This window comes from Balaenoptera acutorostrata, chromosome 10, assembly GCF_949987535.1.
Source record: "Balaenoptera acutorostrata chromosome 10, mBalAcu1.1, whole genome shotgun sequence".
NCBI classification, from domain to species: Eukaryota; Metazoa; Chordata; class Mammalia; order Artiodactyla; family Balaenopteridae; genus Balaenoptera; species Balaenoptera acutorostrata.
This window is the reverse complement of record NC_080073.1, coordinates 67844151-67870186: the sequence shown is the minus strand read 5'-3', so window position 1 is coordinate 67870186 and position 26036 is coordinate 67844151. Positions and strand designations below refer to the sequence as shown.

Below are 26036 nucleotides of genomic sequence, written 5' to 3'. Positions count from 1 at the left end.
GTTCTCGGCTTCCACACCTGGAGAATGGGAGAAGGGCCCTCCTCTCACAATGGGCCCAGGATGTGCTAAGGAAACAACCCGCCTGGGTGTGGTTCTCTCTCAAGTTTTATGAACAGGCTGAAGAGAAACAAAACATCGTGCTCCTTCTCTTCCTAAGTAGTTTCAGGCGATCTTTTTCGTGGCAAGCGGGAGATGTCAGGCAGGGAAGGGCCCCGGGGACCAGTTAACCAAAGGCCTGTGGAGGCTTCGAGCCCTCGAGGACCGAGGCACTAGCCGGCGGCTTCCACCCGAGGAGGTGGCGGCGGCCGGCACGTGCCCCGCCCCGTTGCCCCGGAGACGGGCGGCGGTTTATGTTCAAATCCCGGACTCTCCCACCGTGGCGCGGCGGCGGGGGTGCGCGCGGGTCGGCCCCGCACGGCCGCCGTCCCTCGCTGCCCAGCCGCGGTGGTACGGCCCCAGCCTAGAGGTGCGCCGCAGTCCGCCCGACTCCGCAGTGGCGGTGGGTTGCTGTGGAGGAGGCGAGGGACCTGGAGTTTGAGCGCCGTGGGCTCCCCCTGCTGCTGGAGCCCGGGTGGGCCTGGGGCGGGCGTTTCAGGCGAGCAGGCCGCCCCTCTGGCCTTAGTTTCCTGGTTGCGGAGCCAGCACTCTCTACTCTGTGATTCCTCAGCCCCGTTCCTCCAGGCTCCTCTGCCCCTGTTGGTCCCCGAGAGACCCTGAAGCTGTCCACCCTCCTCTTAGTTTGTCCAGGTCGGGCGCAATTGGCCGGGCCCCAGACCCCTTCGGTAGTTGGAGAGCCCCCTTCCTCGCCGCCCACAGCGCCCCATTTCTCCCCCCCCCCAGATTCCATCAGCAAAATGACGGACGTGGAGGAAAACGTGCCCCTGAAGGACCCTGGCGATGCAGAGAGCGGGGCCTGTAAGCCCGAAACCTCAGGACCGACCCGGGAAGACATGAGCAGCCCCAAGGACCACCCTTCCCGTAGGTCCAGCCCCGCCGGCCCCAGCCCTCGGGGTGCTTAGTGTGGGTCAGGTGGGAAGGACCCCGCGGCGCCGCACTTCTCTACCCACCTTTTTCCTCATCCCCCCACCCCCCCACCCCAATCTCTACTTTCAGGCCCCAGGCCCCTTGTTGACCAGAAGATCTTCAGAGTTTTTGGTCCTGGAGAAAGAAGTGACCCAAGAGCGATTTCTTGAATCTGACAAGATGTGAGGCTGAGTCAGTTCAGAGCCAGCTTTGTATTCTTTTATTTTGAATTTGTAGGTGGAAAATGGCAGACACCTGGGGTAGATTTTAAAGAACGGAAATGATCCCAGATGGGCATTGTGTTCTCTCGGTGCTTCGTTGACTGCATTAGTAATGCTGCTCTGGCCTCATACTCTTTAGCTCATACTATAGGAGATGTTCTTTTATGTTCCTATTGGGGCACAAAGTCTCTTCCACACTTTACGTCTGATCTCACTGGGACTCATCCAGCATTTCTCTTATAATAATCACCAGGTAATCTCAGCAGTCAACCATCTGAAGGCCTGTCCACGTGCAACAACCTGAGTTAAATTCTTTAAATTCAATCGCTTGTCTTTCTCTTGTAGCCACACGGGGTCGCTGCTGGTTAAGGAAAAGCAGCAAATTGGGTGCTTTGGAATCCTGATGTGGGCAATACAACTCAATAACCTGAATAACCAAACTCCTCTTTTTTAATAATTTCGAAATTTCATATATTAGGTTGACTTGGTTAAGTTACCAAATTATCTTGAAAATGTCTTTGCCCTTGGGATCTGGATTTTAAAAATCTATTTTAGTTACTTTTTACCTCTAATTTCTCTTTGAACCCTCCCTGTTCCTGAATTTTACAGCTGTAGGAGTTGCATAGTGCTATGGTACTTTTGAGCGACAGAACAATCTTGTCAGAGCAGGCTATGAGCTTTGGTTTGTTGTAGTTGGGAAGTGTTTCTGTGTATAATATTTTCCTTAGTCCTTCAATAAGCTGCTACAAGCAGCTCAATCTCCCTTTGAAGATTTTCTCTTAGTTCTGATTTTGCATTACTGAATTAGCAGTAAGTCTGTTTGCATATTTGACTGTGTTTTGCCATTTTGGCCAAAACTGAAGACTTCAGAGAGACTGCAAAAATAAAGGGAACTTCCCGTCCAACTAAGGTTCAGTTCACCATTACATTTACCTAAACAGAAACTCTGCTGGTGGCTTTTTGGTAAATTTTACAATGACCTTTTACCCTTAACTTTTTATTTTGATATATTTCAAATCTGTTGAAAAGTAAAAAAACAACGAATGCCCACATTAACATTTGCCACACTGTTTTTTTCTCATTATATTTTACATATGTATTTTTTCTTGCTTGAAGTTATAGAGTCATGACTTTACCTCTAAATATTTCATGTATCTTCTAAGAACAAAGGCATTCTCCTATGAAACCTCTTTTGTGCAATTTTTCCTTTTTACATTTTTAAACCTTTTTGCTTATGGAAAACTTAAACATATACAAAAGTAGAGATATTGGAATAATGAACCCCCATTTACTCATCACCCAACTTCAACAATTATCAACTCATGGCCAATCTTAGTTCATTTATATCCCCTCCACATCTTGGAGCCAGATACTTTTTTGTGAACAAATTATGAAGCTTCATTGAAAGAGAGTGAGAAAATATGATTTATTGTGTGCAGCTCTTTTATACCAAGTAATAATAACTACCCATGTATGCCAATTATGTAAGAATGCTATCAGGTAGGTCTGTAATAAGAACTTAGAATAGTGGTTCTTAAATGCTAGAGCTGGTTTGTGACAAAATTCTTAGCATACTGTGTGAAATGAAATAAAGATATTGTAATGAGTTTTTCCTAAAGCTAAATTGATTCAATTTTAAGGACTAGTTTTTTTCTGACTGTATTCCCTTTCCGCTTTTTGGGAGTTTAAACTATCCTTTTCTTTTATGAAATGGTTTTGGTGGTGGTAGAGTGGATTTTTTTTTTTTTCTTGGTTGCACCAGGTCTTAGTTGCGGCTTGCGGGCTCCTTAGTTGCACCTCACCGACTCCTTAGTTGTGGCATGCAAACTTTTAGTTGTGACATACATGTGGGATCTAGTTCCCTGACCAGGGATCGAACCTGGGCCCCCTGCATTGGGAGCACAGAGTCTTAACCACTGCTCCACCAGGGAAGTACCTAGAGTAGATTTTTTATTTGCTTATTTCATACTATCCATACTTGACAGAACAAAAAGTTGGCAAGCTGTCGTCAGTTGCTCAAAATCTTTTTGGAAATTTACTCGTCTGTGAAATCCTAAATTCTGGAAACTACTTTAGAAGACCAAGTGAGATTGACGCCATTCAGTACCCTCTGTGTGGAGAATTTAACTTCCATCAGAGGCAGGAAGAGGAGAGTGGAATCGTAATATCCTTAGATAAACATTATTTTTGCAAATCACGTTATTTCTTTGCCACTTCATTATTTTACTTAAGAGAAAGGTTTTTAATCAGTTTCACTTTCTGTTTTTTTATAAGATAGCTTCTTTATCCTCCCTTACCCCCATGCTGGGCTACTGAGAGGCTCTGTCACGGGGCCTAGAGTTCAGAAAACATAACTGACTGGAATGGTCGAATGAGTGTGTGTAAGGTCACTGTGATGAATCTCAATTTGGAGCCTACTCAGTGGAGTGAATCTCTGAATAAAATAGAAATTCAGACTTCTTTGAGTTCACTGGTGTCCCCCATAAGTTCTTTTTTTTAGTTGAGGTATAAGTGACATAGAACATTAGTTTCAGGTGTATGTCATATGTTCTTTCTGTCACAGGTCTGATAGATACAGTTAATGATGTTTCCAAGCTGAGCAAGGAGATTGGGATGAATCATGATTTCCACATGGAAGAGAAGGTTTTGCCTCCAAGCAGGTACAGGCTCTTCTAATTTTCGCATTTTATTCATCCTGGTATAGGTATTTAGCACTAATGGCTTCTGACCAGACTCAAAGCATTTTTATTTAATAACACAAATCAGTGCTTGAATCTAAGCCATTAGAGGTCTCAGCAACTGAAACAGAAGAGTAATAAATTATAATTATTAGTATCAGAGGGTCAAGAAGCAAATGTTATTTAACCAGTGAATAAACCCAAGCAATTATTGGGATGTTCACTTTGGGACCCCACCTAATAATAAAATAGTTAGGGTGGATTTCAGATCTTCTCTGACAGATGCGGAGGAATTAGCCTGTAGTAGCTATCTGTTGCTGCATGACAAATTACCCCAAAACTCATCAGCTAAAACAGTGTTCATTATCTCCCAGTTTCTGTGGGTCAGGGATTACGGGTGTGGCTTCACTGTGTGCTCTACCAGTCTGTTGATGTTGGCCTGAGCTGCCCTCAGTTCCTTGCCACCTGGGCCTCTCCATAGGGCGGCTCACAAAACAGCAGCTGCCTTCTCTCACCCAGGGTGAGAAAGCGAGAGAGTAAGTGGGTGAGAGATGGTGCCCAAGACAGAAGCCACAGTCTTTTTGTTACCTAACCTCAGGAGTGATGTCTGTGGCCTCTGCTACATTTTGTTTGCTAGAAGGGAACCCACAAATCCAGGCCACACTCCAGGGTACAGGATTACACCAGGGTGTGAATACCAGGGATCTAGATCTTTGGGGGTCATTTTATTGGTATTGGTTGCCTACCACATGGCTCCTGTCTTATCAGTTACTCTCTTATGTGATCACAGATTTAAACAGGCACAGATAAAAAGATCAATTTTCTCATAGTGGTGTTTTCAACTGCCCCCTCAACTCCTCACCCACACCCCCATTCCCCACTTCATAAATCAGCTTAATTTGTGAATCAAGATCAGAACCCTGTTGATAAGGAATGCTCCCTCACCCCCATCAAGCCTTATTTTTCATTCTTCTTAGTTATATTGACATTGCAATAAATAAGAACCATTCCGTAAGTATGACTTGCTGGTTTATTGGCAGTTAAGTGGATAAATTCATTGTCAGATTTTACATTTTAAAACAGTTCTGATTTCCCACCAATAGACAGATATGTGATGGCAGCTTGTGATAAGTCAATTTCCTTAAATGTTTTTGTCATTTGTCAGCTTCAGGGACTCTGTTACTAAAGTGCTGTTCTCTGCCACAAGTTGCTGCCCTGGTCTTCCTGGTCTGATCTGCTCTTGCCAACAGATGTCCATGTCAAGCACAGCTTCTCTGGGAACAGGTTTTCACCAAAACCCAGATCTTCTAGCATCTCTCTCACTGCTTAGATGTTTCTGTTGCTGGCAGGAGAGGAGGAAAAAAGAGTAGAGGAAATGAGAGAGGGAGAAATGAAGCAGGGGAAATAGTACTATTCAGAGCTGGGTTTTCAAGTAAGGTAATACAAAATTTATATCAGGAAAAAGGTTGAAATCGAGTTTGAGGTCACTCCTTATTGGCAGTTGGCTTTACTTTGGGCTCATAGGATGAAGTTAATTGCAATTGTAGGTTCCTAAGGGAAATCCCATGTTTGGGCATTCATTCATCAGGCATTTGTTGAGTCCTTATTATGTGGTAGGAAAAATGTTGAGTTCTGGGGATAGAGGTAGCTACAGCTATAAATAAATAAGGCACTGTCTTTGCTGTCAAGAAGCTTTTGTAAGAGAGACAGATGAATAACAGAAAGTGACTGATAAGTTCACTCAGAGCTGTGTGAATAGAGTTCAATGAAAGTTCTCAGCTGCCTAAAGATCAGAGAAGATTTGCCTATGGAGGAAGATTTAGCCTATGATGACTTGAGTCTTAGAGGTGGTCTGGGTGGGAAGGAATGCTCCTGGCAGAGGAATCATGTTGGAGGCACAATGGTATGAACTGAACAAGTATCTTGATGTGATTGAGCACAGGGTATTATGAGGTAGGAGGAGATAAATTTGAAAGGGAGGTAGAGCAATATCAGGAAGGGTCATGTGAGCCATTTATACTGCTGGTGATGGGAAGCCCCAAAGGACTTTGAGCATGATCTCATGATCGGAATTGCATCTTAGAAAAATCATTGATTTTAGAATGAACTGGTGGGGAACAAATTAAAAAGGGACAAGACTGAAGACAGAGGGACCAGTTAATGGCCTAATGTAGTAGTCCAGGTAAGAGATGATGGTAGGAGGGGATGGATTCCAGAGACATTTAAAAAACAAAATTTATGGAACTTGGAAGATGGATTGGACAAATAGGGTGAGGGGAAAAGCTTTAAGAACAATTACAGTACACAATAGACTATTAGACTATAGTTGGTTACCTCTGCTGATTGAGATTGGTGTGTTGGGAGAGGAATTTTGATTTTTGTTGTATTCATCTTTGTATTGCTTTTTTTGGTTTGTTTTACAAGGAGCATGCATTACTAAGGGGGGATGTTTAATGCCAGAAAACCGATCACTATTTGGCAATGACTAGGTACAGCCTCAGAATTTTCAAATGATTCTTTTTCTTCTTATTAGTCTAACCGTATAGGTCAGAGAAATCATTTAAATAAAGGTCAGAGGAAAATTAATTCCTTTTAAAATATTAATAGACAATTTTTAGCATAGTTTAGTTTTACAGAAAAATGATGGAAAATAAAGTTCTCACATTCCCCCTTTTCTCCTGCACACAGTTTCCTCTGTTATTTATATTTTATATTAATGTGGTATATTTGTTACAATTGATGATCCAGTATTAATACATTATTATTAACTCAAGTTTACACTGGTGTTCACTTTTCGTGTTGTATATTCTATGGGTTTTGAAAAATGTATAATGACACGTATTCACCATTTCTGTATCATACAGAGTAATTTCACTGCCCTAAAAATCCCCTGTGTTCGACCTATTCGTCCTTCCCTCCCTCCCTCTGAAACCCTTGGCAACCACTGATCTTTTTACAGTCTCCACAGGTTTTTCTGAATTTCTTATAGTTGGAATCATATAGTATGTAGCCTTTTCAGATTGGATTCTTTCAATTAGCAATATGCATTTAAGGTTCCTCCATGTCTTTTGGGGGCTGGATAGTGCATTTCTTTTTAGTGTTGACCTCTTGGTTGCTTCCAAGTTTTGGCAATTATGAATAAAGCTGCTATAAATGTCCATGTGCAGATTTTTGTGTGGACATAAGCTTTCAACTCATTTGAGTAAATACCAGGGAGCACTATTGTTGGACTGTATGGAAAGAGTATGTTTAATTTTGTTAGAAACTGTGGAACCATCTTCCAGAGTGACTGTCTTACACTTTGCATTCCTACCAGCAATGAATGAGAGTTCCTGTTGCTCCCGTCCTTGTCAGCATTTGGTATTGTCAGTGTTTTGGATTTTGGCTATTTTAATAGGTGTGTAGTGGTATCTCATTCTTACTTTAATTTACAATTCCCTAATGAGATGTGAGGTTGAGCATCTTTTCATATGCTTATATGCCATCTGTATATATATCAATACTTTGGTGAGGTGTCAGTTCAGACCTTTCCCTGTTTTAAAATTGGGTTATTTTATTGTTGAATTTTAAGAGTTCTTTGTATATTTTGGATACTAGTTCTTTATCAGATATGTGCTTTGCGAAGATTGGAGCTTGCCTTTTCATTCTCTTGTCTCTCACAGAGCAGTTCTTAATTTTAATGAAGCCCAACTTACAAATTTTTTCTTTCATGGATCTTTCTTTTGGTGTTGTATCTGAAAGGTCGTTGCCAAACCCAAGGTTACCTAGATTTCTCCTGTTATCTTCTAGAAGTTTTAGAGTTTTATGTTTTACATTTAGGTCTATGATCTATTTGTGGAAGGTGTAAGATCTGTATCTAGATTCATTTTTTTGCATGTGGATGTCCAGTTGTTCCAGCACCATTTGTTGAAAAGACTATCCTTTCTAATTGAATTACCTTTGCTTCTGGTTTTTGTTTGTTTGTTTTGGTGTTTTAAAAGTTTTTAAAAATTATTTATTTATTTATTTATTTATGGCTGCATTGGGTCTTCATTGCTGTGCGTTGGCTTCCTCTAGTTGGCGATTGGGGGCTACTCTTTGTTGTGGTGCGTGGGCTCCTCACTGCGGTGGCTTCTCTTCTTGCGGAGCATGGGCTCCAGGCGCGTGGGCTTCAGTAGTTGCAGTACGCGGGCTCAGTAGTTGTAGCTCACAGGCTTTAGAGCGTAGGCTCAGTAGTTGTGGCGCACAGGCTTAGTTGCTCTGCGGCATGTGGGATCTTCCTGGACTAGGGTTTGAACCTATGTCTGCTGCATTGGCAGGCGGATTCTTACCCACTGTGCCACCAGGGAAGTCCCTTTTTTTTTTTTTTTTTTTTTGCGGCGGGGAAAAAGACGGATATTTCTGGCTTCCATGACTGGCTACATGGTAGTGCCATTGAAATTGGGAATACAGGAGGAACAGGTTTGGAAGGGGAAGATAATGAATTCAATTTTAGACCTGCTGATTTGGAAGTATCTATAGATATTCAGGTGTTATCAAAGAAGGAAAATCCTTTCCTAGATTTTAGGTCTATAAGAAAGTGAAAGATCATTTAGTTCATTGCCATATGTGTACATAAAGGGAAACTAAGTCACATCTTTTCTAAGCTAAATGCAAAATCAGTGCTAAAGTTCAGCCTGATCTCTATTCAGGGTTCTTCCTACTGCAGAGGGTGGGCTGTGCTGGAACCACAAGGGGCCCTTCTGAGAGGTTGTGCTGGTGCCATTGACATCCAAGTTTAACCCCAGCTTATTCAGCTCTGCTGCCGTCCAAACATAGTTCCTGGCCTTTCCCTGTCTGTATAATGGTCTTTTATCATATCAAACACTGTTTGGGGCTTAGGAGATAATGACGTTTTGGCAGTTTTTGAGTAGAGAAAGTAATTTGTTCATTTAACCTTCTTACAGTCTGGAAGGCAGGGTCAAGGAGACAATGCACAATGCCTTTTGGGATCATCTGGAAGAGCAATTATTAGCTACTCCTCCAGACTTCAGCTGTGCTCTTGAACTCCTAAAAGAAATTAAAGAGGTGAGTGACGAACCTTTCATTTGTAGATGTAAAGTTCCTAGACAGCCTCCACTCACTGGAATGTCAGTGGCTGGCAAATCCTAACTGAACATGGTCCATGAATCAGTCAGAGTCTAATCAATAGACAGAAATCACACAGTAATTTCAACAAAGAAGTTTTAATATAAAAATTATTATAACAGGGAATTGGAGAAATGAAGGCTTTGGGCTAGTAAGAAGCAAAGAAAACGCTACTGGAATATCAGACATAAGGAGAATCCTTTCTCATCCCCGGGGGATGGGGAAAACCCAAGGACCCAGTTACTCGTTTGAGGGCATGTCTGTGCCAGGGGAGGTTGCTGGCCTGTGTGTGCTGCTGACCGCCGTGTACTGCAGGAGCTGGTGCCAGGGCAGTTGCTGGTGCTGCAGGAGCCTGGCCCTGGAGAAGCAGCCACTTCCTCTGCAGAGTCCAGCACTAGAGAAGCCTCCCAGCTGCAGGAGCCAGCTGGCTGCAGAGCCACATGTACTGTAGGAGCCTCTGCCATGTGAGCATTCCAGAACCAGGAAGAGAAGCTCTTGCCTTTTGCAAGGTCTTTGTAGTATGTGGTGGATACACCCTAAGGTGACCCCCAGTGATCCATGCCCTTGTATAATCCTCTCTCCGTGAGTGTGGATGAGATCTATAACTTGCTTTGAATCAATAGAATATGGCAAAGGTGATGGGATGTTACTCCCAGGATTACATTTCATTATGTAAGACAATCTTAGCAGCCTGGAGAGAGAGACTTTCCAGCTGACCTTGAAAAAGCAAACAGGTAGGGACTTCCCTGGAGGCGCAGTGGTTAAGAATCTGCCTGCCAATGCAGGGGACACAAGTTCGAGCCCTGGTCTGGGAAGATCCCACATGCCACGGAGCAACTAAGCCCGTGCGCCACAACTACTGAGCCTGCACTCTAGAGCCTGCAAGCCACAACTACTGAAGCCTGCACGCCTAGAGCCTGTGCTGTGCAACAAGAGAAGCCACCGCAATGAGAAGCCCGCGCACCGCAATGAAGAGTAGCCCCCACTCGCCACAACTAGAGAAAGCCCGCGTGCAGCAAAGACCCAACACAGCCAAAAATAAATAAATAAATAAATAAGTTAAAAAAAAACTTTAAAAAAAAAAAGAAAAAGCAAACAGGTATGTTGTGAACTGCATATGGAGAGGGCCACATGGCAAGGAAATGCAGGTGGCCTCTAGGACCTGAGGGCAGCATCCAACCAACAGCCAGTAAGAAGCTGGGGCCTTCAGGTATACAGCTGTAAGGAAGTGAATTCTGTCAACAATTTGAATGAGCTTGGAAACATTCTTCCCCAGTCAGGTTTCCAAATGAGAACACAGCCCAGCCAACACCTTGATTGCAACCTTGTGAGATCCTGAACAGAGGATCTGGTTAAACTTTCTGGACTCTTGACCCACAGAAACTGTGAGATGACAAATGTATATACTGTTTTAAGTCTCAAAGTTTATGGTTAACTTGCTTATGGTAACAGAAAACCAATTAATAACCATCTCACATGCACCCCAATGTTTGTAGCAGCACTATTTACAGTAGCCAAGACATGAAAGCAACCTAAATGTCCATGGACAGATGAATGGATAAAGCAGATGGGGTCCATATACATCCATGGACAGATGAATAGATAAAGGAGATGGGGTCCATATACACAGTAGAATATTGTTCAGCCATAAAAAAGAATGAAATAATGCCATTTGCAACAACATGCATGGACCTAGAAATTATCATACTAATTATCATACTAATTATCATACTAATTATCATACTAAGTGAAGTAAGTCAGACGGAGAAAGACAAATATCAGGTGATCTCATTTATATGTGTAATCTAAAGTATGATACAAATGAACTTATTTGCCAAACAAACAGACTCACAGAGAAAATGAACTTATGATCACGAAAGGGGAAAGGGTGAGGGCAGGGATAAATTAGGAGTTTGGGATTAGCAGATATAAACTACTGTGTGTAAAATAGATAAACAACAGGTCCTACTGTATAGCACAGAGAACTATATTCAATATCCTGTAATAAACCATAATGAAGAAGAATATGAAAAACAATTTAATTATATATATCTATATAGATATAATCTGAATCACTTTGCTGTATACCAGAAACTAACACAACATTGTAAATCAACTATACGCCCCCCCCCGCCCCCCAAAAAAGTGCCATCTACAGATGAAGCTTAAAATTGTGCCATCTGGTAAAGGAAAAATATTTAAAGGACTTACTCTGAGAAAATGGAGAAGAAAAGGATGGATTTGGAGAGGACTTGAGAGGCAGTAAATTGATAAATGTTGCATTCCATTCCTTTGGCTACTCAGCTTCCATATGTACCCTTCTACACACACTCAAATTCCTGAAAGCAATTCTATTTTTACCTAATAAGACATAGCTATCCAGGGAATTCCCTGGCCATCCAGTAGTTAGGACTCCGTGCTTTCACTGCCGTGGGCCTGGGTTCAATTCCTGGTCAGGGAACTAAGATCCCACAAGCCGTTCAGTGCGGCCGAAAAAAAGAAAAAGAAAAGACAAAAGACGTAGCTGTATGTCTTACAAGTTCTTATCCTTTTCCCCAAATGAGGAAACTCACATTCCCAACAGTTATAACCGTTGCTGTCTATGATATACCTCATATACAGTCATAGTCTCACTGAATATTCTATTACCTACAGGCTAAACTGTAAAATTTAACTTCCAACAACCTGTCTATAAAATAATAATGGAGGTTCCTTAAAAAACTAAAAATAGAGCTATCATATGATTCTGCAATCCCATTCCTGGGCGTATATCCAGAGAAAACCATAATTCAAAAGATACGTGCACCCCAAATGTTCACTGCAGCACTGTTTACAATAGCCAGGACATGGAAGCAACCTTAATGTCCATAGACAGATGAATGGATAAAGAAGATATAGTACACATATACAATGGAATATTACTCAGCCATAAATAAAGAATGAAATAATGCCATTTGCAACAATGTATACACACCACTATATATAAAACAGATAATCATCAAGGACCTACTGTATAGCACAGAGAACTCCACTCAATTATTCTGTAATAACCTAAATGGGAAAAGAATCTGAAAAAGATATATGTATAACTGAATCACTTTGCTGTACACCTGAAACTAACAAAACTTGTAAATCAACTATACTCCAATATAAAATAAAAATTAAAAAAAATAATAATGGGAAGGAGAGAGAAGAAAATGGTTAGCATATACAAATAAAGCCATGCTTATAACAAGCAAAGAGAAAACATATGGTCTTTGTTTCTGTAATTGGTCATGAGGCTGTAGTTGGTATCTATGGCTTCATTTTAATAGTCATTCCATGTTTGCCTTGTCCTTAGCTGCTGGGGTTCTTTATCTGACGGAGTGACCCAAACCTTCATTGCCAAAGAGTCTGAGTCCTTGGGCATTTTGCTTTTGTTGTTTGTATGTTGTGGTTTTCCCTTGACCTATATTATTGGGTATGGAAGTATCAAGAGGTACCTTAGAATCTTCTGGGTTCCAGACACAGTCATTCATGTTCCCATTGTGTAGCAGCAGCCTAGTTTCTCCTTAGTACTCAGGATCAATTACTCTAGTCCATAGAGGAACTCCCTTTTTACCTTGTTGGTTCAGTGGTAGAGGGAACCCAAAATGATCAGGGGGGTAGTCTCATCTTCTAATTCACTGGAACCAATGTAAGCATTCCTCCCAAATCAGCAGAGCCCAAAGTTGTCAGGAGGGGAAATAAAAATTCTGCAAGTAGGTTATTAGATATAATGGTGAGAGGAACCAGTCCTACTTCCACCCCTTGATTCCTGGGACCATGTATTCTGGCTTTAGGGAATAGCACTGCATAATGGTTTTGATTCAAAGTATATATTGCATCTTATGAGACAGAACCTCTTCCTTTCAGGATATTATCTCTCAACTAATGCTGTAACTGAGTCTTCAATAAGCCATTCCACTTTTCAGTTAAGACCAGTCGACTCTCCATGAGGGGTATGTGGGTATGAACCCGTTGCTGTACTTTCTTGGCTGTAAAATGAATTCCTTGATTAGATGCAGTGCTGTGGGGCATACCAGGACCCAAGACAGAGGATAAGGCATTCTGTGAAATTTTGTGAGTATGTGGATGTTGGTGCTAACAGAAGTAGTGCAGACAGGGAAGACAGCTCCATATTCAGAATGCGTCTCTTCCATTGAGGGTGACTCTCCGCCCCCTCCACGAAGGAAGAGATCCAAAGAAATCATCTGCTACCAGGTGGCTGGCTGATCCTCCCTGGGGAATGGTGCCACGTTACCAACTTAGTTGTTTGTGCTTTTTAGGATTTTTTTTATTATGGTAAACAAAATTTTTACCGTTTTAATAATGTTAAGTGTTACAATTCAGTGGCATTAAGTACATTCGTAATGTTGTGCAGTCATCACCACTATCCATTTCCAGAACGTTTTCATCTTCCCAAACAGAAACTCTATCCATTAAACAGTAACTCTTCAGACCTTTTTTCCCCCAGTGCCTGGTAACCTCTATTTTACCTTCTGTCTCTATGAATTTGACTACTCTAGGTTCCTCATATAAGTGGAATCATACGACATTTGTCCTTTTACATATGGCAAATTTTACTTAGCATGGTTTCAAGGTTCATCCACATTGCAGTGTGGATCAGAACTTCATCCCTTTTTATGGCTGAAAATATTCCATTGTATGGATATACCATATTTTGTTTATCCATTCATTTGTTGTTTTGTTTTGTTTTGTTTTTGGCCACGTCACGTCTTAGTTGCAGTGTGCAGCGTCTTCAGTTGCAGCATGCGGGATCGTTTTTTCTTTTTTCACATCTTTATTGGAGTATAAATGCTTTACAAGGTTGTGTTAGTTTCCGCTGTATAACAAAGTGAATCAGCTATATATATACATATATCCCCATATCCCCTTCCTCTTGAGCCTCCCTCCCACTCTCCCTATCCCACCCCTCTAGGTTGTCACAGAGCATCAAGTTGATCTCCTTGTGCTATGCAGCAGCTTCCCACTAGCCATCCATTTTACATTTGGTAGTGTATATATGTCAGTGCTACTCTCTCACTTAATCCCAGCTTCCCCTTCCCCCCTATGCCCTCAAATCCATTCTCTACGTCTGTGTCTTTATTCCTGCCCTGCCACTAGGTTCATCAGTGCTGCTTTTTTAAAATTCCATATGTATGTGTTAGCATACGGTATTTGTTTTTCTCTTTCTGACTTATTTCACTCTGTATGACAGATTCTAGGTCCATCCATCTCACTACAAATAACTCAGTTTCATTCCTTTTTATGGCTGAGTAATATTCCATCGTATATATGTACCACATCTTCTTTATCCATTCATCTGTTGATGGACATTTAGGTTGTTTCCATGTCCTGGCTATTGTAAATAGAGATGCAGTGTACATTGTGGTGCATGTATCTTTTTTTTTTTTTTCACACACACACACTGTATTTTATTTTTACAAGAGATAAATAGACTGACACCAAGCATTGTACATGGATGACCACAACAAAAGCAACAATGATTGCAATTACCAAACATGAAACACACTCATACTATGTCATAATGTTGACATTCAGTCCAGTAATCCTCCACTGTAACAGCTCCTTTACTTTGCAGTGAAAATTGATTTGTATATTCTTTGCCTCTGAGTCCTTGTGGGATTTTTTTTTTTTTAATTCAGACAGAAAGTCACAAAAATTATACTTATCCTCATCAGTTCACTCAGTCCCATGTAATTAATTTTTTTTTTCATCTTGATCTTTTGTTAGCACTTTTATGAGTTCATGAGTTTTTCATTAGAGTTCTGAAAATGCTTATTCATTCAGTTCAGCAGTACAGTCAGTTACCAGAAACCTGTACTTGTCAGAGTCTTTTCCATGAATTTCTTGAAGATGAAACCCTTTTATAGGAACATATTTGCAAAAGCATCAGAGTACACCCAGAACTGTCTGTAAATGACAAAAGACTTAAAAATGACCACGGTTAAAGATCTGATGAAAGTTCATAATAATGCAGTTGACAAGAAAATTAGTTATTTCTGAGGTATACATTTTAAAGTAATAACTAGGATTCTTACTTATAACATTATACCAGAACATATAAGATTTTTAGAAATTTCATGTAATGTCTGAAACATTTATATTAACATATTTCCATACATATTTCCATACAAATACAAATATAAGATTTTTAGAAATTTCATGTAATGTCTGAAACATTTATATTAACATATTTCCATACAAATAACCCAATGAAAGTTTAGTATTAGTTGTTTTGTTTGTTTTTTTATACTGCAGGTTCTTATTAGGCATCAATTTTATACACATCAGTGTATACATGTCAATCCCAATCGCCCAATTCAGCACACCACCATTCCCACCTCACCGCAGTTTTCCCCCCTTGGTGTCCATATGTCCATTCTCTACATCTGTGTCTCAACTTCTGCCCTGCAAACTGGCTCATCTGTACCATTTTTCTAGGTTCCACATACATGCATTAATATACGATATTTGTTTTTCTCTTTCTGACTTACTTCACTCTGTATGACAGTCTCTAGATCCATCCACGTCTCAACAAATGACTCAATTTCGTTCCTTTTTATGGCTGAGTAATATTCCATTGTATATATGTACCACATCTTCTCTATCCATTCGTCTGTTGATGGGCATTTAGGTTGCTTCCATGACCTGGCTATTGTAAATAGTGCTGCAATTAACATTCGGGTGCATGTGTCTTTTTGAATTACGGTTTTCTCTGGGTATATGCCCAGTAGTGGGATTGCTGGGTCATATGGTAATTCTATTTTTAGTTTTTTAAGGAACCTCCATATTGTTCTCCATAGTGGCTGTATCAATTTACATTCCCACCAACAGTGCAAGAGGTTTCCCTTTTCTCCACACCCTCTCCAGCATTTGTTGTTTGTAGATTTTCTGATGATGCCCATTCTAACAGGAGTGAGGTGATACCTCATTGTAGTTTTGATTTGCATTTCTCTAATAATTAGTGATGTTGAGCATCTTTTCATGTGCTTCGTGGCCGTCTGTATGTCTTCTTTGGAGAAATGTCTATTTAGGTCTTCTGCCCATTTTTGGATTGGGGTGTTTGTTTCTTTGATATTGAGCTGAATGAGCTGTTTATATATTTTGGAGATTAATCCTTTGTCCGTTGATTCATTTGCAAATATTTTCTCCCATTCTGAAGGTTGTCTTTTTGTCTTGTTTATGGTTTCCTTTGCTGTGCAAAAGCTTTGAAGTTTCATTAGGTCCCACTTGTTTATTTTTGTTTTTATTTCCATTACTCTAGGAGGTGGATCAAAAAAGATCTTGCTGTGATTGATGTCAAAGAGTGTTCTTCCTATGTTTTCCTCTAAGAGTTTTATAGTGTCCAGTCTTATATTTAGGTCTCTAATCCATTTTGAGTTTATTTTTGTGTATGGTGTTAGGGAGTATTCTAATTTCATTCTTTTACATGTAGCTGTCCAGTTTTCCCAGCACCACTTATTGAAGAGACTGTCTTTTCTCCATTGTATATCTTTGCCTCCTTTGTCATAGATTAGTTGACCATAGGTGCGTGGGTTAATCTCTGGGCTTTCTATCTTGTTCCATTGATCTATGTTTCTGTTTTTGTGCCAGTACCATATTGTCTTGATTACTGTAGCTTTGTAGTATAGTCTGAAGTCAGGGAGTCTGATTCCTCCAGCTCCATTTTTTTGCCTCAAGACTGCTTTGGCTATTCGGGGTCTTTTGTGTCTCCATACAAATTTTAAGATGATTTGTTCTAGCTCCGTAAAAAATGCCATTGGTAATTTGATAGGGATTGCATTGAATCTGTAGATTGCTTTGGGTAGTATACTCATTTTCACAATGTTGATTCTTCCAATCCAAGAACATGGTATGTCTCTCCATCTGTTTGCGTCATCTTTAATTTCTTTCATCAGTGTCTTATAGTTTTCTGCATACAGGTCTTTTGTCTCCCTAGGTAGGTTTATTCCTAGGTATTTTATTCTTTTTGTTGCAATGGTAAATGGGAGTGTTTCCATAATTTCTCTTTCAGATTTTTCATCATTAGTGTATAGGAATGCAAGAGATTTCTGTGCGTTAATTTTGTATCCTGCAACTTTACCATATTCATTAATTAGCTCTAGCAGTTTTCTGGTGGCAGATTTAGGATTCTCTATGTATAGTATCATGTCATCCGCAAACAGTGGCAGTTTTACTTCTTCTTTTCCAATTTGTATTCCTTTTATTTCTTTTTCTTCTCTGATTGCCGTGGCTAGGACTTCCAGAACTATGTTGAATAATAGTGGTGAGAGTGGACATCCTTGTCTCGTTCCTGATCTTAGAGGAAATGCTTTCAGTTTTTCACCATTGAGAATGATGTTTGCTGTGGGTTGTCATATATGGCCTTTATTATGTTGAGGTAGGTTCCCTCTATGCCCACTTTCTGGAGAGTTTTTATCAGAAATGGGTGTTGAATTTTGTCAGAAGCTTTTTCTGCATCTATTGAGATGATCATATGGTTTTTATTCTTCAATTTGTTAATATGGTGTATCACATTGATTGATTTGCGTATATTGAAGAATCCTTGCATCCCTGGGATAAATCCCACTTGATCATGGTGTATGATCCTTTTAATGTGTTCTTGGATTCTGTTTGCTAGTATTTTGTTGAGGATTTTTGCATCTATATTCATCAGTGATATTGGTCTGTAATTTTCTTTTTTTGTAGTATCTTTGTCTGGTTTTGGTATCAGGGTGATGGTGACCGCATAGAATGAATTTGGAAGTGTTCCTTCCTCTGCAATTTTTTGGAAGAGTTTGAGAAGGATGGGTGTTAGCTCTTCTCTAAATGTTTGATAGAATTCACCTGTGAAGCCATCTGGTCCTGGACTTCTGTTTGTTGGAAGATTTTTAATCACAGTTTCAGTTTCATTACTTGTGATTGGTCTGTTCATATTTTCTGTTTCTTCCTGTTTCAACCTTGGAAGGCTATACCTTTCTAAGAATTTGTCCATTTCTTCCAGGTTGTCCATTTTATTGGCATGGAGTTGCTTGTAGTAGTCTCTTAGGATGCTTTGTATTTCTGCGGTGTCTGTTGTAACTTCTCCCTTTTCATTTCTAATTTTATTTGAGTCCTCTCCCTCTTCTTCTTGATGAGTCTGGCTAATGGTTTATCAATTTTGTTTATCTTCTCAAAGAACCAGCTTTTAGTTTTATTGACCTTTGCTATTGTTTTCTTTGTTTCTATTTCAGTTATTTCTGCTCTGATCTTTATGATTTCTTTCCTTCTGCTAACTTTGGGTTTTGTTTGCTCTTCTTTCTCCAGTTCCTTTAGGTGTAAAGTTAGATTGTTTATGTGAGATTTTTCTTGTTTCTTGAGGTAGGCTTGTATAGCTATAAACTTCCCTCTTAGAACTGCTTTTGCTGCATCCCATAGGTTTTGGATCGTCGTGTTTTCATTGTCATTTGTCTCTAGGTATTTTTTGATTTCCTCTTTGATTTCTTCAGTGATCTCTTGGTTATTTAGTAACGTATTGTTTAACCTCCATGTGTTTGTGTTTTTACGTTTTTTTCCCTGTATTTGATTTCTAATCTCATAGTATTGTGGTCAGAAAAGATGCTTGATATGATTTCAATTTTCTTAAATTTACTGAGGCTTGATGTAACCCAAGATGTGATCTATCCTGGAGAATGTTCCGTGCGCACTTGAGAAGAAAGTGTAATGTGCTGTTTTAGGATGGAATGTCCTGTAAATATCAATTAAATCTATCTGGTCTATTGTGTCATTTAAAGCTTGTGTTTCCTTATTAATTGTCTGTTTGGATGATCTGTCCATTGGTGTAAGTGAGGTGTTAGAAGTCCCCCACTATTATTCTGTTACTGTTGATTTCCTCTTTTATAGCTGTTAGCAGTTGCCTTATGTATTGAGGTGCTCCTATGTTGGGTGCATATATATTTATAATTGTTATAGCTTCTTCTTGGATTGATCCCTTGATCATTATGTAGTGTCCTTCCTTGTCTCTTGTAACATTCTTTATCTTAAAGTCTATTTTATCTGATATGAGTATTGCTACTCCAGCTTTCTTTTGATTTCCATTCACATGGAATATCTTTTTCCATCCCCTCACTTTCAGTCTGTATGTGTCCCTAGGTATGATGTGGGTCTCTTGTAGACAGCATATATATGGGTCTTGTTTCTGTATCCATTCAGCGAGCCTGTGTCTTTTGGTTGGAGCATTTAATCCATTCACGTTTAAGGTAATTATCGATATGTATGTTCCTATGACCATTTTCTTAATTGTTTTAGGTTTGTTTTTGTAGGTCCTTTTCTTCTCTTGTGTTTTCCACTTAGAGAAGTTCCTTTAGCATTTGTTGTAGAGCTGGTTTGGTGGTGATGAATTCTCTTAGCTTTTGCTTGTCTGTAAAGCTTTTGATTTCTCCATCAAATCTGAATGAGATCCTTGCCGGGTAGAGTAATCTTGGTTGTAGGTTCTTCCCTTTCATCACTTTAAATATGTCATGCCACTCCCTTCTGGCTTGCAGAGTTTCTGCTGAGAAATCAGCTGTTAACCTTATGGGAGTTCCCTTATATGTTATTTGTCGTTTTTCCCTTGCTGCTTTCAGTAATTTTTCTTTGTCTTTAATTTTTGCCAATTTGATTACTGTGTGTCTCGGCATATTTCTCCTTGGATTTCTCCTGTATGGGACTCTCTGCGCTTCCTGGACTTGGGTGGCTATTTCCTTTCCCATGTTAAGGAAGTGTTTGACTATAATCTCTTCAAATATTTTCTCTGGTCCTTTCTCTCTCTCTTCTCCTTCTGGGACCCCTATAATGTGAATGTTGTTGTGTTTAATGTTGTCCCAGAGGTCTCTTAGGCTGTCTTCATTTCTTTTTTCTTTATTCTGTTCCGCAGCAGTGAATTCCACCATTCTGTCTTCCAGGTCACTTATCCGTTTTTCTGCCTCAGTTATTCTGCTATTGATTCCTTCTAGTGTATTTTTCATTTCAGTTATTGTATTGTTCATCTCTGTTTGTTTGTTCTTTAATTCTTCTATGTCTTTGTTAAACATTTCTTGCATCTTCTCGATCTTTGCCTCCATTGTTTTTCCGAGGTCCTGGATCATCTTCACTATCATTATTCTGAATTCTTTTTCTGGAAGGTTGCCTATCTCCACTTCATTTAGTTGTTTTTCTGGGGTTTTATCTTGTTCCTTCATCCAGTACATAGCCCTCTGCCTTTTCATCTTGTCTATCTTTCTGTGAATGTGGTTTTTGTTCCACAGGGTGCAGGATTGTAGTTCTTCTTGCTTCTGCCATCTGCCGTCTGGTGGATGAGGCTATCTAAGAGGCCTGTGCAAGTTTCCTGATGGGAGCGACTGGTGGTGGGTAGAGCTGGCTGTTGCTCTGGTGGGCAGAGCTCAGTAAAACTTTAATCTGCTTGTCTGCTGATGGGTGAGTCTGGGTTCCCTCCCTGTTGGTTGCTTGGCCTGAGGCGACCCAACACAGCCTACCCGGGTCCTTTGGTGAGGCTAATGGCGGAACCTGGGAGGGCTCATGCCAAGGAGTACTTCCCAGAACTTCTGCTGCCAGTGTCCTTGTCCTCATGGTGAGACACAGCCACCCCCTGCCTCTGCAGGAGAACCTGGAACACTAGCAGGTAGGTCTGGTTCAGTCTCCTATGGGGTCACTGCTCCTTCCCCTGGGTCCTGATGCGCACACTACTTTGTGTGTGCGCTCCAATAGTGGAGTCTCTGTTTCCCCCAGCCCTGTCGAAGTCCTGCAGTCAAATCCCTCTAGCCTTCAAAGCCTGATTCTCTAGGAATTCCTCCTCCTGTTGCTGGACCCCCAGGTTGGGAAGCCTGACGTGGGGCTCAGAACTTTCACTCCAGTGGGTGGGCTTTTGTGGTATAAGTGTTCTCCAGTTTGTGAGTCACCCACCCAGCAGTTATGGAATTTGATTTTATTGTGATTGCGCCCCTCCTACCGTCTCACTGTGGCTTCTCCTTTGTCTTTGGTTGTGGGGTATCTTTTTTGGTGAGTTCCAGTGTCTTCTTGTAAATGATTGTTTAGCAGTTAGTTGTGATTCCAATGCTCTCGCAAGAGGGAGTGAGAGCACGTCCTTCTACTCCGCCATCTTGAACCAATCTCTCAAGGGACTTTTAACAGTTCCTTTGCCTATTTCATTCTTGCCCTTTCAAGTAAAATAATCTGAAAAATGCTTCCTTTGGTAAATTAAGAGTACCTCACCACTGTGTGGTGGTGTGCATTTTATATTTGTTGTACCTTGCATTTCTTTTTACCATACCCCTTGACTTTATTCATCTCTTTATCTCAATCTGCATAGAAAATGATATACTGTTGCTATCAGTGATCCCCTAAACCCTCGAACTGTCATTGGCCCCTAAACAAAGATAAATAATATCCTCTAGGAAATTTAGGGACCTAACTTCTTTTTTTTTTTTTTTTAATTTTTATTGGAGTATAGTTGCTTTTACAATGTTGTGTTAGTTTCTGCTGTACAACAAAGTGAATCAGTTATACATCTACATATATCCACTCTTTTTTAGATTCTTTTCCCATATAGGTCATTACAGAGTATTGAGAAGAGTTCCCTGTGCTATACAGTGGGTCCTTATTAACTATCTATTTTATATATACTATTGTGTATATGTCAATCCCAATCTCCCAATTTATCCCCCTGCACCACCACTGCTTTCCCCCTAGTAACCATAAATTTGTTTTCTACAGCTGTGACTCTATTTGTGTTTTGTAAATAGGTTCATTTGTACCATTTTTTTAGATTCCACATATAAGCGATATCATATGATGTTTGTCTTCCTCTGTCTGACTTCACTCAGTATGACACTCTCTAGGTCCATCAATGCAAATGATATTATTTCGTTCTTTTTTATGGCTGAGTAATATTCTGTTGTACAACATCTTCTTTATCCATTCCTCTGTCAATAGACATTTAGGTTGATTCCATGTCCTGGCTAGTGTAAATAGTACTGCAGTTGAACATTGGGGTGCATGTATCATTTTGAATTATGGTTATCTCTGGATATACGTCCAGGAGTGGGATTGCTGGATCCTATGGTAGCTCTATTTTTTAGTTTTTAAAGGAACCTCCATACTATTCTCCATAACTTCTTGATCCTTAAAAGACACAGGCTGGGATGTCTTTGGCTAAAGGGATTGTCCATTAGAGAAAGTTTGGGGATCTGAACAGAAAGCAACTCCTCCTTTGACTTTCTTTCCTGGGCAGATCTTGCTGTCACTGCTATTACCACGCCAGAACCGCCTAAGAAGTGAGATTGAAGAAGGCCTGGACATGAACCTCCTTAAGCAGGAAGCAGAACACGGGGCCCTGAATGTCCCTCATCTCTCTAAGTACATTCTCAACATGATGACTCTGCTGTGTGCACCAGTTCGAGATGAAGCAGTGCAGAAACTAGAGAACATCACAGACCCTGTTCGGTTACTGAGGTGTGAAACTTGACCAGTTTCTTGAAACCTGCCTCAGCCCCTGGGCCGGGCACAGCTGGGCCGGACACTGGGTCACAGCCTCTGTCTTGGCTGGCTCTTCCCTACTGAAGACCTGACTAACTCCTCTTTCCTCTGGTCTATTAGCTTTTCTTTTCCAAAGATGGCCTTGGATTGATTGGCCCCCTATACACCATCCTACCATAAATCATTGGAGTATGTAATCCTTTCTTCCAAGGAATTCAAACATCCCTATCCCAGGTTTTCTTATTACATTTCACACAATATGAGGGATAGGGATGGGAGGTTACCCCTTTTTCAGAGCTATAGAAACCATGACCCAGCAAGTTAAAAAAAAAAAAAAGTGAATTGTCCAAAAATAGCATCAGAAATAACATCAGCTAAAATCCCACTTCCCAGAGAGATTTGTCGGCATGCTGGTGTGTTTCCTTCCACTGACTACTCTTTTTTTAAGAGACATAGAATGACTGTTGTGGAAAGGTCTGAAGGCTTTAACATCCAGAGACTTATCTGTTCCTAGCTCTGCCACTCACTCACTTACTCACTCGGCCTTGGGTCCTAGGCCACAGTGCCATCTTTTGTAAATTTAGGAGGCAGGACTAAATTAGTTTTAAAGCCCCTCCTACCTCTAGAATATGGTGATTTAATGATATCTTGTGTAGGTTCCCCCTTACTGCATTTCCTTTCATAGTATAAATATTCTATTTCCTCCTGTGTCAGAGGAATCTTCCAGGTTCTGGGCCTGATGAAAATGGACATGGTGAACTACACTATCCAGAGCCTTCAGCCCCAACTGCAGGAACATTCCATCCAGTATGAACGAGCTAAATTTCAGGAACTCCTCAACAAGCAGCCTAGTATGTATATAACTTGAGGGCAGGAGCAGGGAATATGACTTTGGGTCTGACTTTAATGATGTGAGAGAGTACTCTGCCTCTTTTTAGGAGCAGAAAGTTTCTTCCTCAGATGGGGGTGGCAGAAGGAATAGTTATCTAAGCCAGAAAGACTTCCCCCAACCAAAGCATTTACTTATTTAGGAGGAGGAGATCTTGAATCTTCGTCCCAAGGCCTCAAGGATGTAGGAGCTGAAGATAATTATGCACTCTTCCTGTCACAGGCCTCCTCGATCACACTACCAAGTGGCTGACCCGAGCGGCGGCAGACCTCTCCACGCCGCCACCTAGCTGCCCTGACACTCCTGACTCCTCCAGTGTGGTCTGCCCCTCTCCAAGTGAGGCAGCCAACAGCCCGGAGCCCCTCAGCCCCAAAATGGTGCTGTCCCAGGGCTTCCTGAACCTCCTTCTCTGGGACCCGGAAGATGAAGAGTTCCCTGAGGTAGGACTGTGGGGGGCCTTGCCTTGTTGTCTGGGACTGAGGACTTGCATGGGGACCCTCCTCTCCTGACAGCCCGCTCTGCCTGCTTCCCCAGACCCTGCTGATGGACAGAGCCCAGCTGCAGGAGCTGGAGGCCTAGCTGCGCCAGTTAACCATCCTGGCCTCGGTCTTGCTAGTGGCCAGCAGTTTCTCTGGCAGTGTTCTGTTTGGCTCGCCTCAGTTTGTGGATAAGCTGAAACGCATAACTAAAGCCCTAATGGAGGAGTTTAAGTCCAGGTGAGTTGCATAGATCTTTCTTAGAGTAACGATAGGTGATATGAAGGCACAGGCAGGTAATGAAGGATGCCTTACGTTCCACAACAAACCACAGAAAGGCCCTTTGGAATCATTCACAAAGATTGTTGGTATCTTTCCATAAGTGGCCTTGAGGCTTGTAACAAAGAAAAATAAAACATTCTTCCAAAAGGGTAGTATGGAGGATAGTTTACTATAAAATGACTCATTATCTTGCTTGCTACAGAAGGGTCTTTATCTAGTTGAGTGGGCTGGTCGTACGTATCTCCAGGAGTCAGCCAGTCAGTCAGCAATGTTGATTGAATATCCACTGAGTGCAGGGTGTCACACCAAAGGACAAAGCGGAATCAGAAGGCCAGGTTTGTCATTATAATTGGTGAGAGTAGGACAAATGACTATGGAAAATGTCCAAGAAAGTGTTAAAAATGTGCATATATAAATAAATCCCATGGGGCTAAAGAATACTGAGTGGGTATGAAACCCTTGTCCAGAGTTGATTTTATAGTTTATCTTGTTTTCTAAGAAGAAGAACATGGTATCATACAGAGAAAGAAGTCAGTATCTGGAGGGTAACAGTGAAGACACTGACCCTGCCCACTGGGCTCTGTGCTTCCAGGGCCTGCGGTGAGGGCAGAAGGGTGGCTGGGCATCTCCCTCACGTGGGCCCGACTTCTGGTGTGGCGCTTCGGGGCTCAGGGCCACCCCTGGACACCAGCTTACTCTCCTTCACGGTCTAGGCCTGAGGAGGAGGCTATGCTGACTGTGAGTGAACAGGTGTCTCAGGAAATCCATCGGAGCCTCAGGAACGTGGGCCTTGCTGCTCTGAGCAGCGACAACACAGCATCGCTGATAGGAGAGCTCCAGAACATCACCAGGAAGGAGAACTGTGTCCACAGTGTCATTGGTGAGCATGCCTGTGGGGTGGTGAGAATGTTGAGGGGAGAGCCGATCCCAACCCTGGAAGGTGCTTACTGAACCATTTAACAATAAAGGGCATGATGACTGGGCAAGTCACTGTGTAGGCTTTAGTTTTTGCATAATGCTGGGTTGCAAATATATCCCTTTTAGTTTAAAGACTGACTCTATGGTTTAAGGAAGATTTGTACCGGGAATTCATGGCTTCTAGGTGTGGCATACTGTCCAGCCAATCTGGTTAAGTCATCCCTGGCCTTCTGGGTCATTTTTGGCTGCAGTCTAAGACATGTGACACCCACTCCCTGCCAACAAGAATTTGATGCCGAATTAGGCTGGAGGACATGTTCCCAAAGCAGGGATTTCCCCTGTCCCATGTTGGAATGGTGGCCATGAACTTGACCTTGCTCTTAACCTCAGCCATCTGAAGGGTCAGTCAAAGATCCTCCTGTTATGTCAAATACCAGGATTTAACTGATGAATACTTAAGGAATCTTTTGAATAGAAATGTGCTAGCCCACTAGTTTTGGATCTTTGCTTTGTCCTTGGGAGTTAGGTAGCAGCCCCCTCCCCAAACAAAACAAATTTCCTTATGTCTAGGTGAGTGGGTAGGTCAGTGAATATCTCAGTTAACCTTGAACTTGGGTGAGTAGAGTGCAGGGGTCAGTGTTTCTGCCTGAAAGTTGTTTGCTCTTTCCCTTCTCACTGTCTATTCCTCCTCACAGATCAGCGGATCCACTTGTTCCTCAAATGCTGTTTGGTTCTTGGTGTGCAGCAGTCTCTGCTAGACCTCCCTGGAGGCCTTACCCTCATTGAGGCAGAGCTGGCAGAACTGGGCCAAAAGTTCGTCAACTTAACACACCACAATCAGCAGGTGTTTGGCCCCTACTACACGGAGATCTTAAAAACCCTCATCCCCCCAGCCCAGGCACTGGAGACAGAAGTGGGGTCTCTCTGA

At 41.4% G+C, this 26036-nt stretch overlaps 1 protein-coding gene across 1 annotated transcript; it reads left to right on the top strand.

The window, feature by feature from the left end:
• The first annotated feature begins 291 nt into the window (after nucleotides 1-291).
• TCP11 (t-complex 11) lies at nucleotides 292-26036 on the top strand. Its single transcript, XM_007197996.2, is given in 10 exon segments — nucleotides 292-305; nucleotides 839-978; nucleotides 3808-3904; nucleotides 8848-8968; nucleotides 22299-22519; nucleotides 23258-23394; nucleotides 23655-23872; nucleotides 23967-24148; nucleotides 24904-25070; nucleotides 25804-26036. Coding segments are annotated over 9 exon segments (1500 nt in total). The 5' UTR covers nucleotides 292-305; nucleotides 839-854.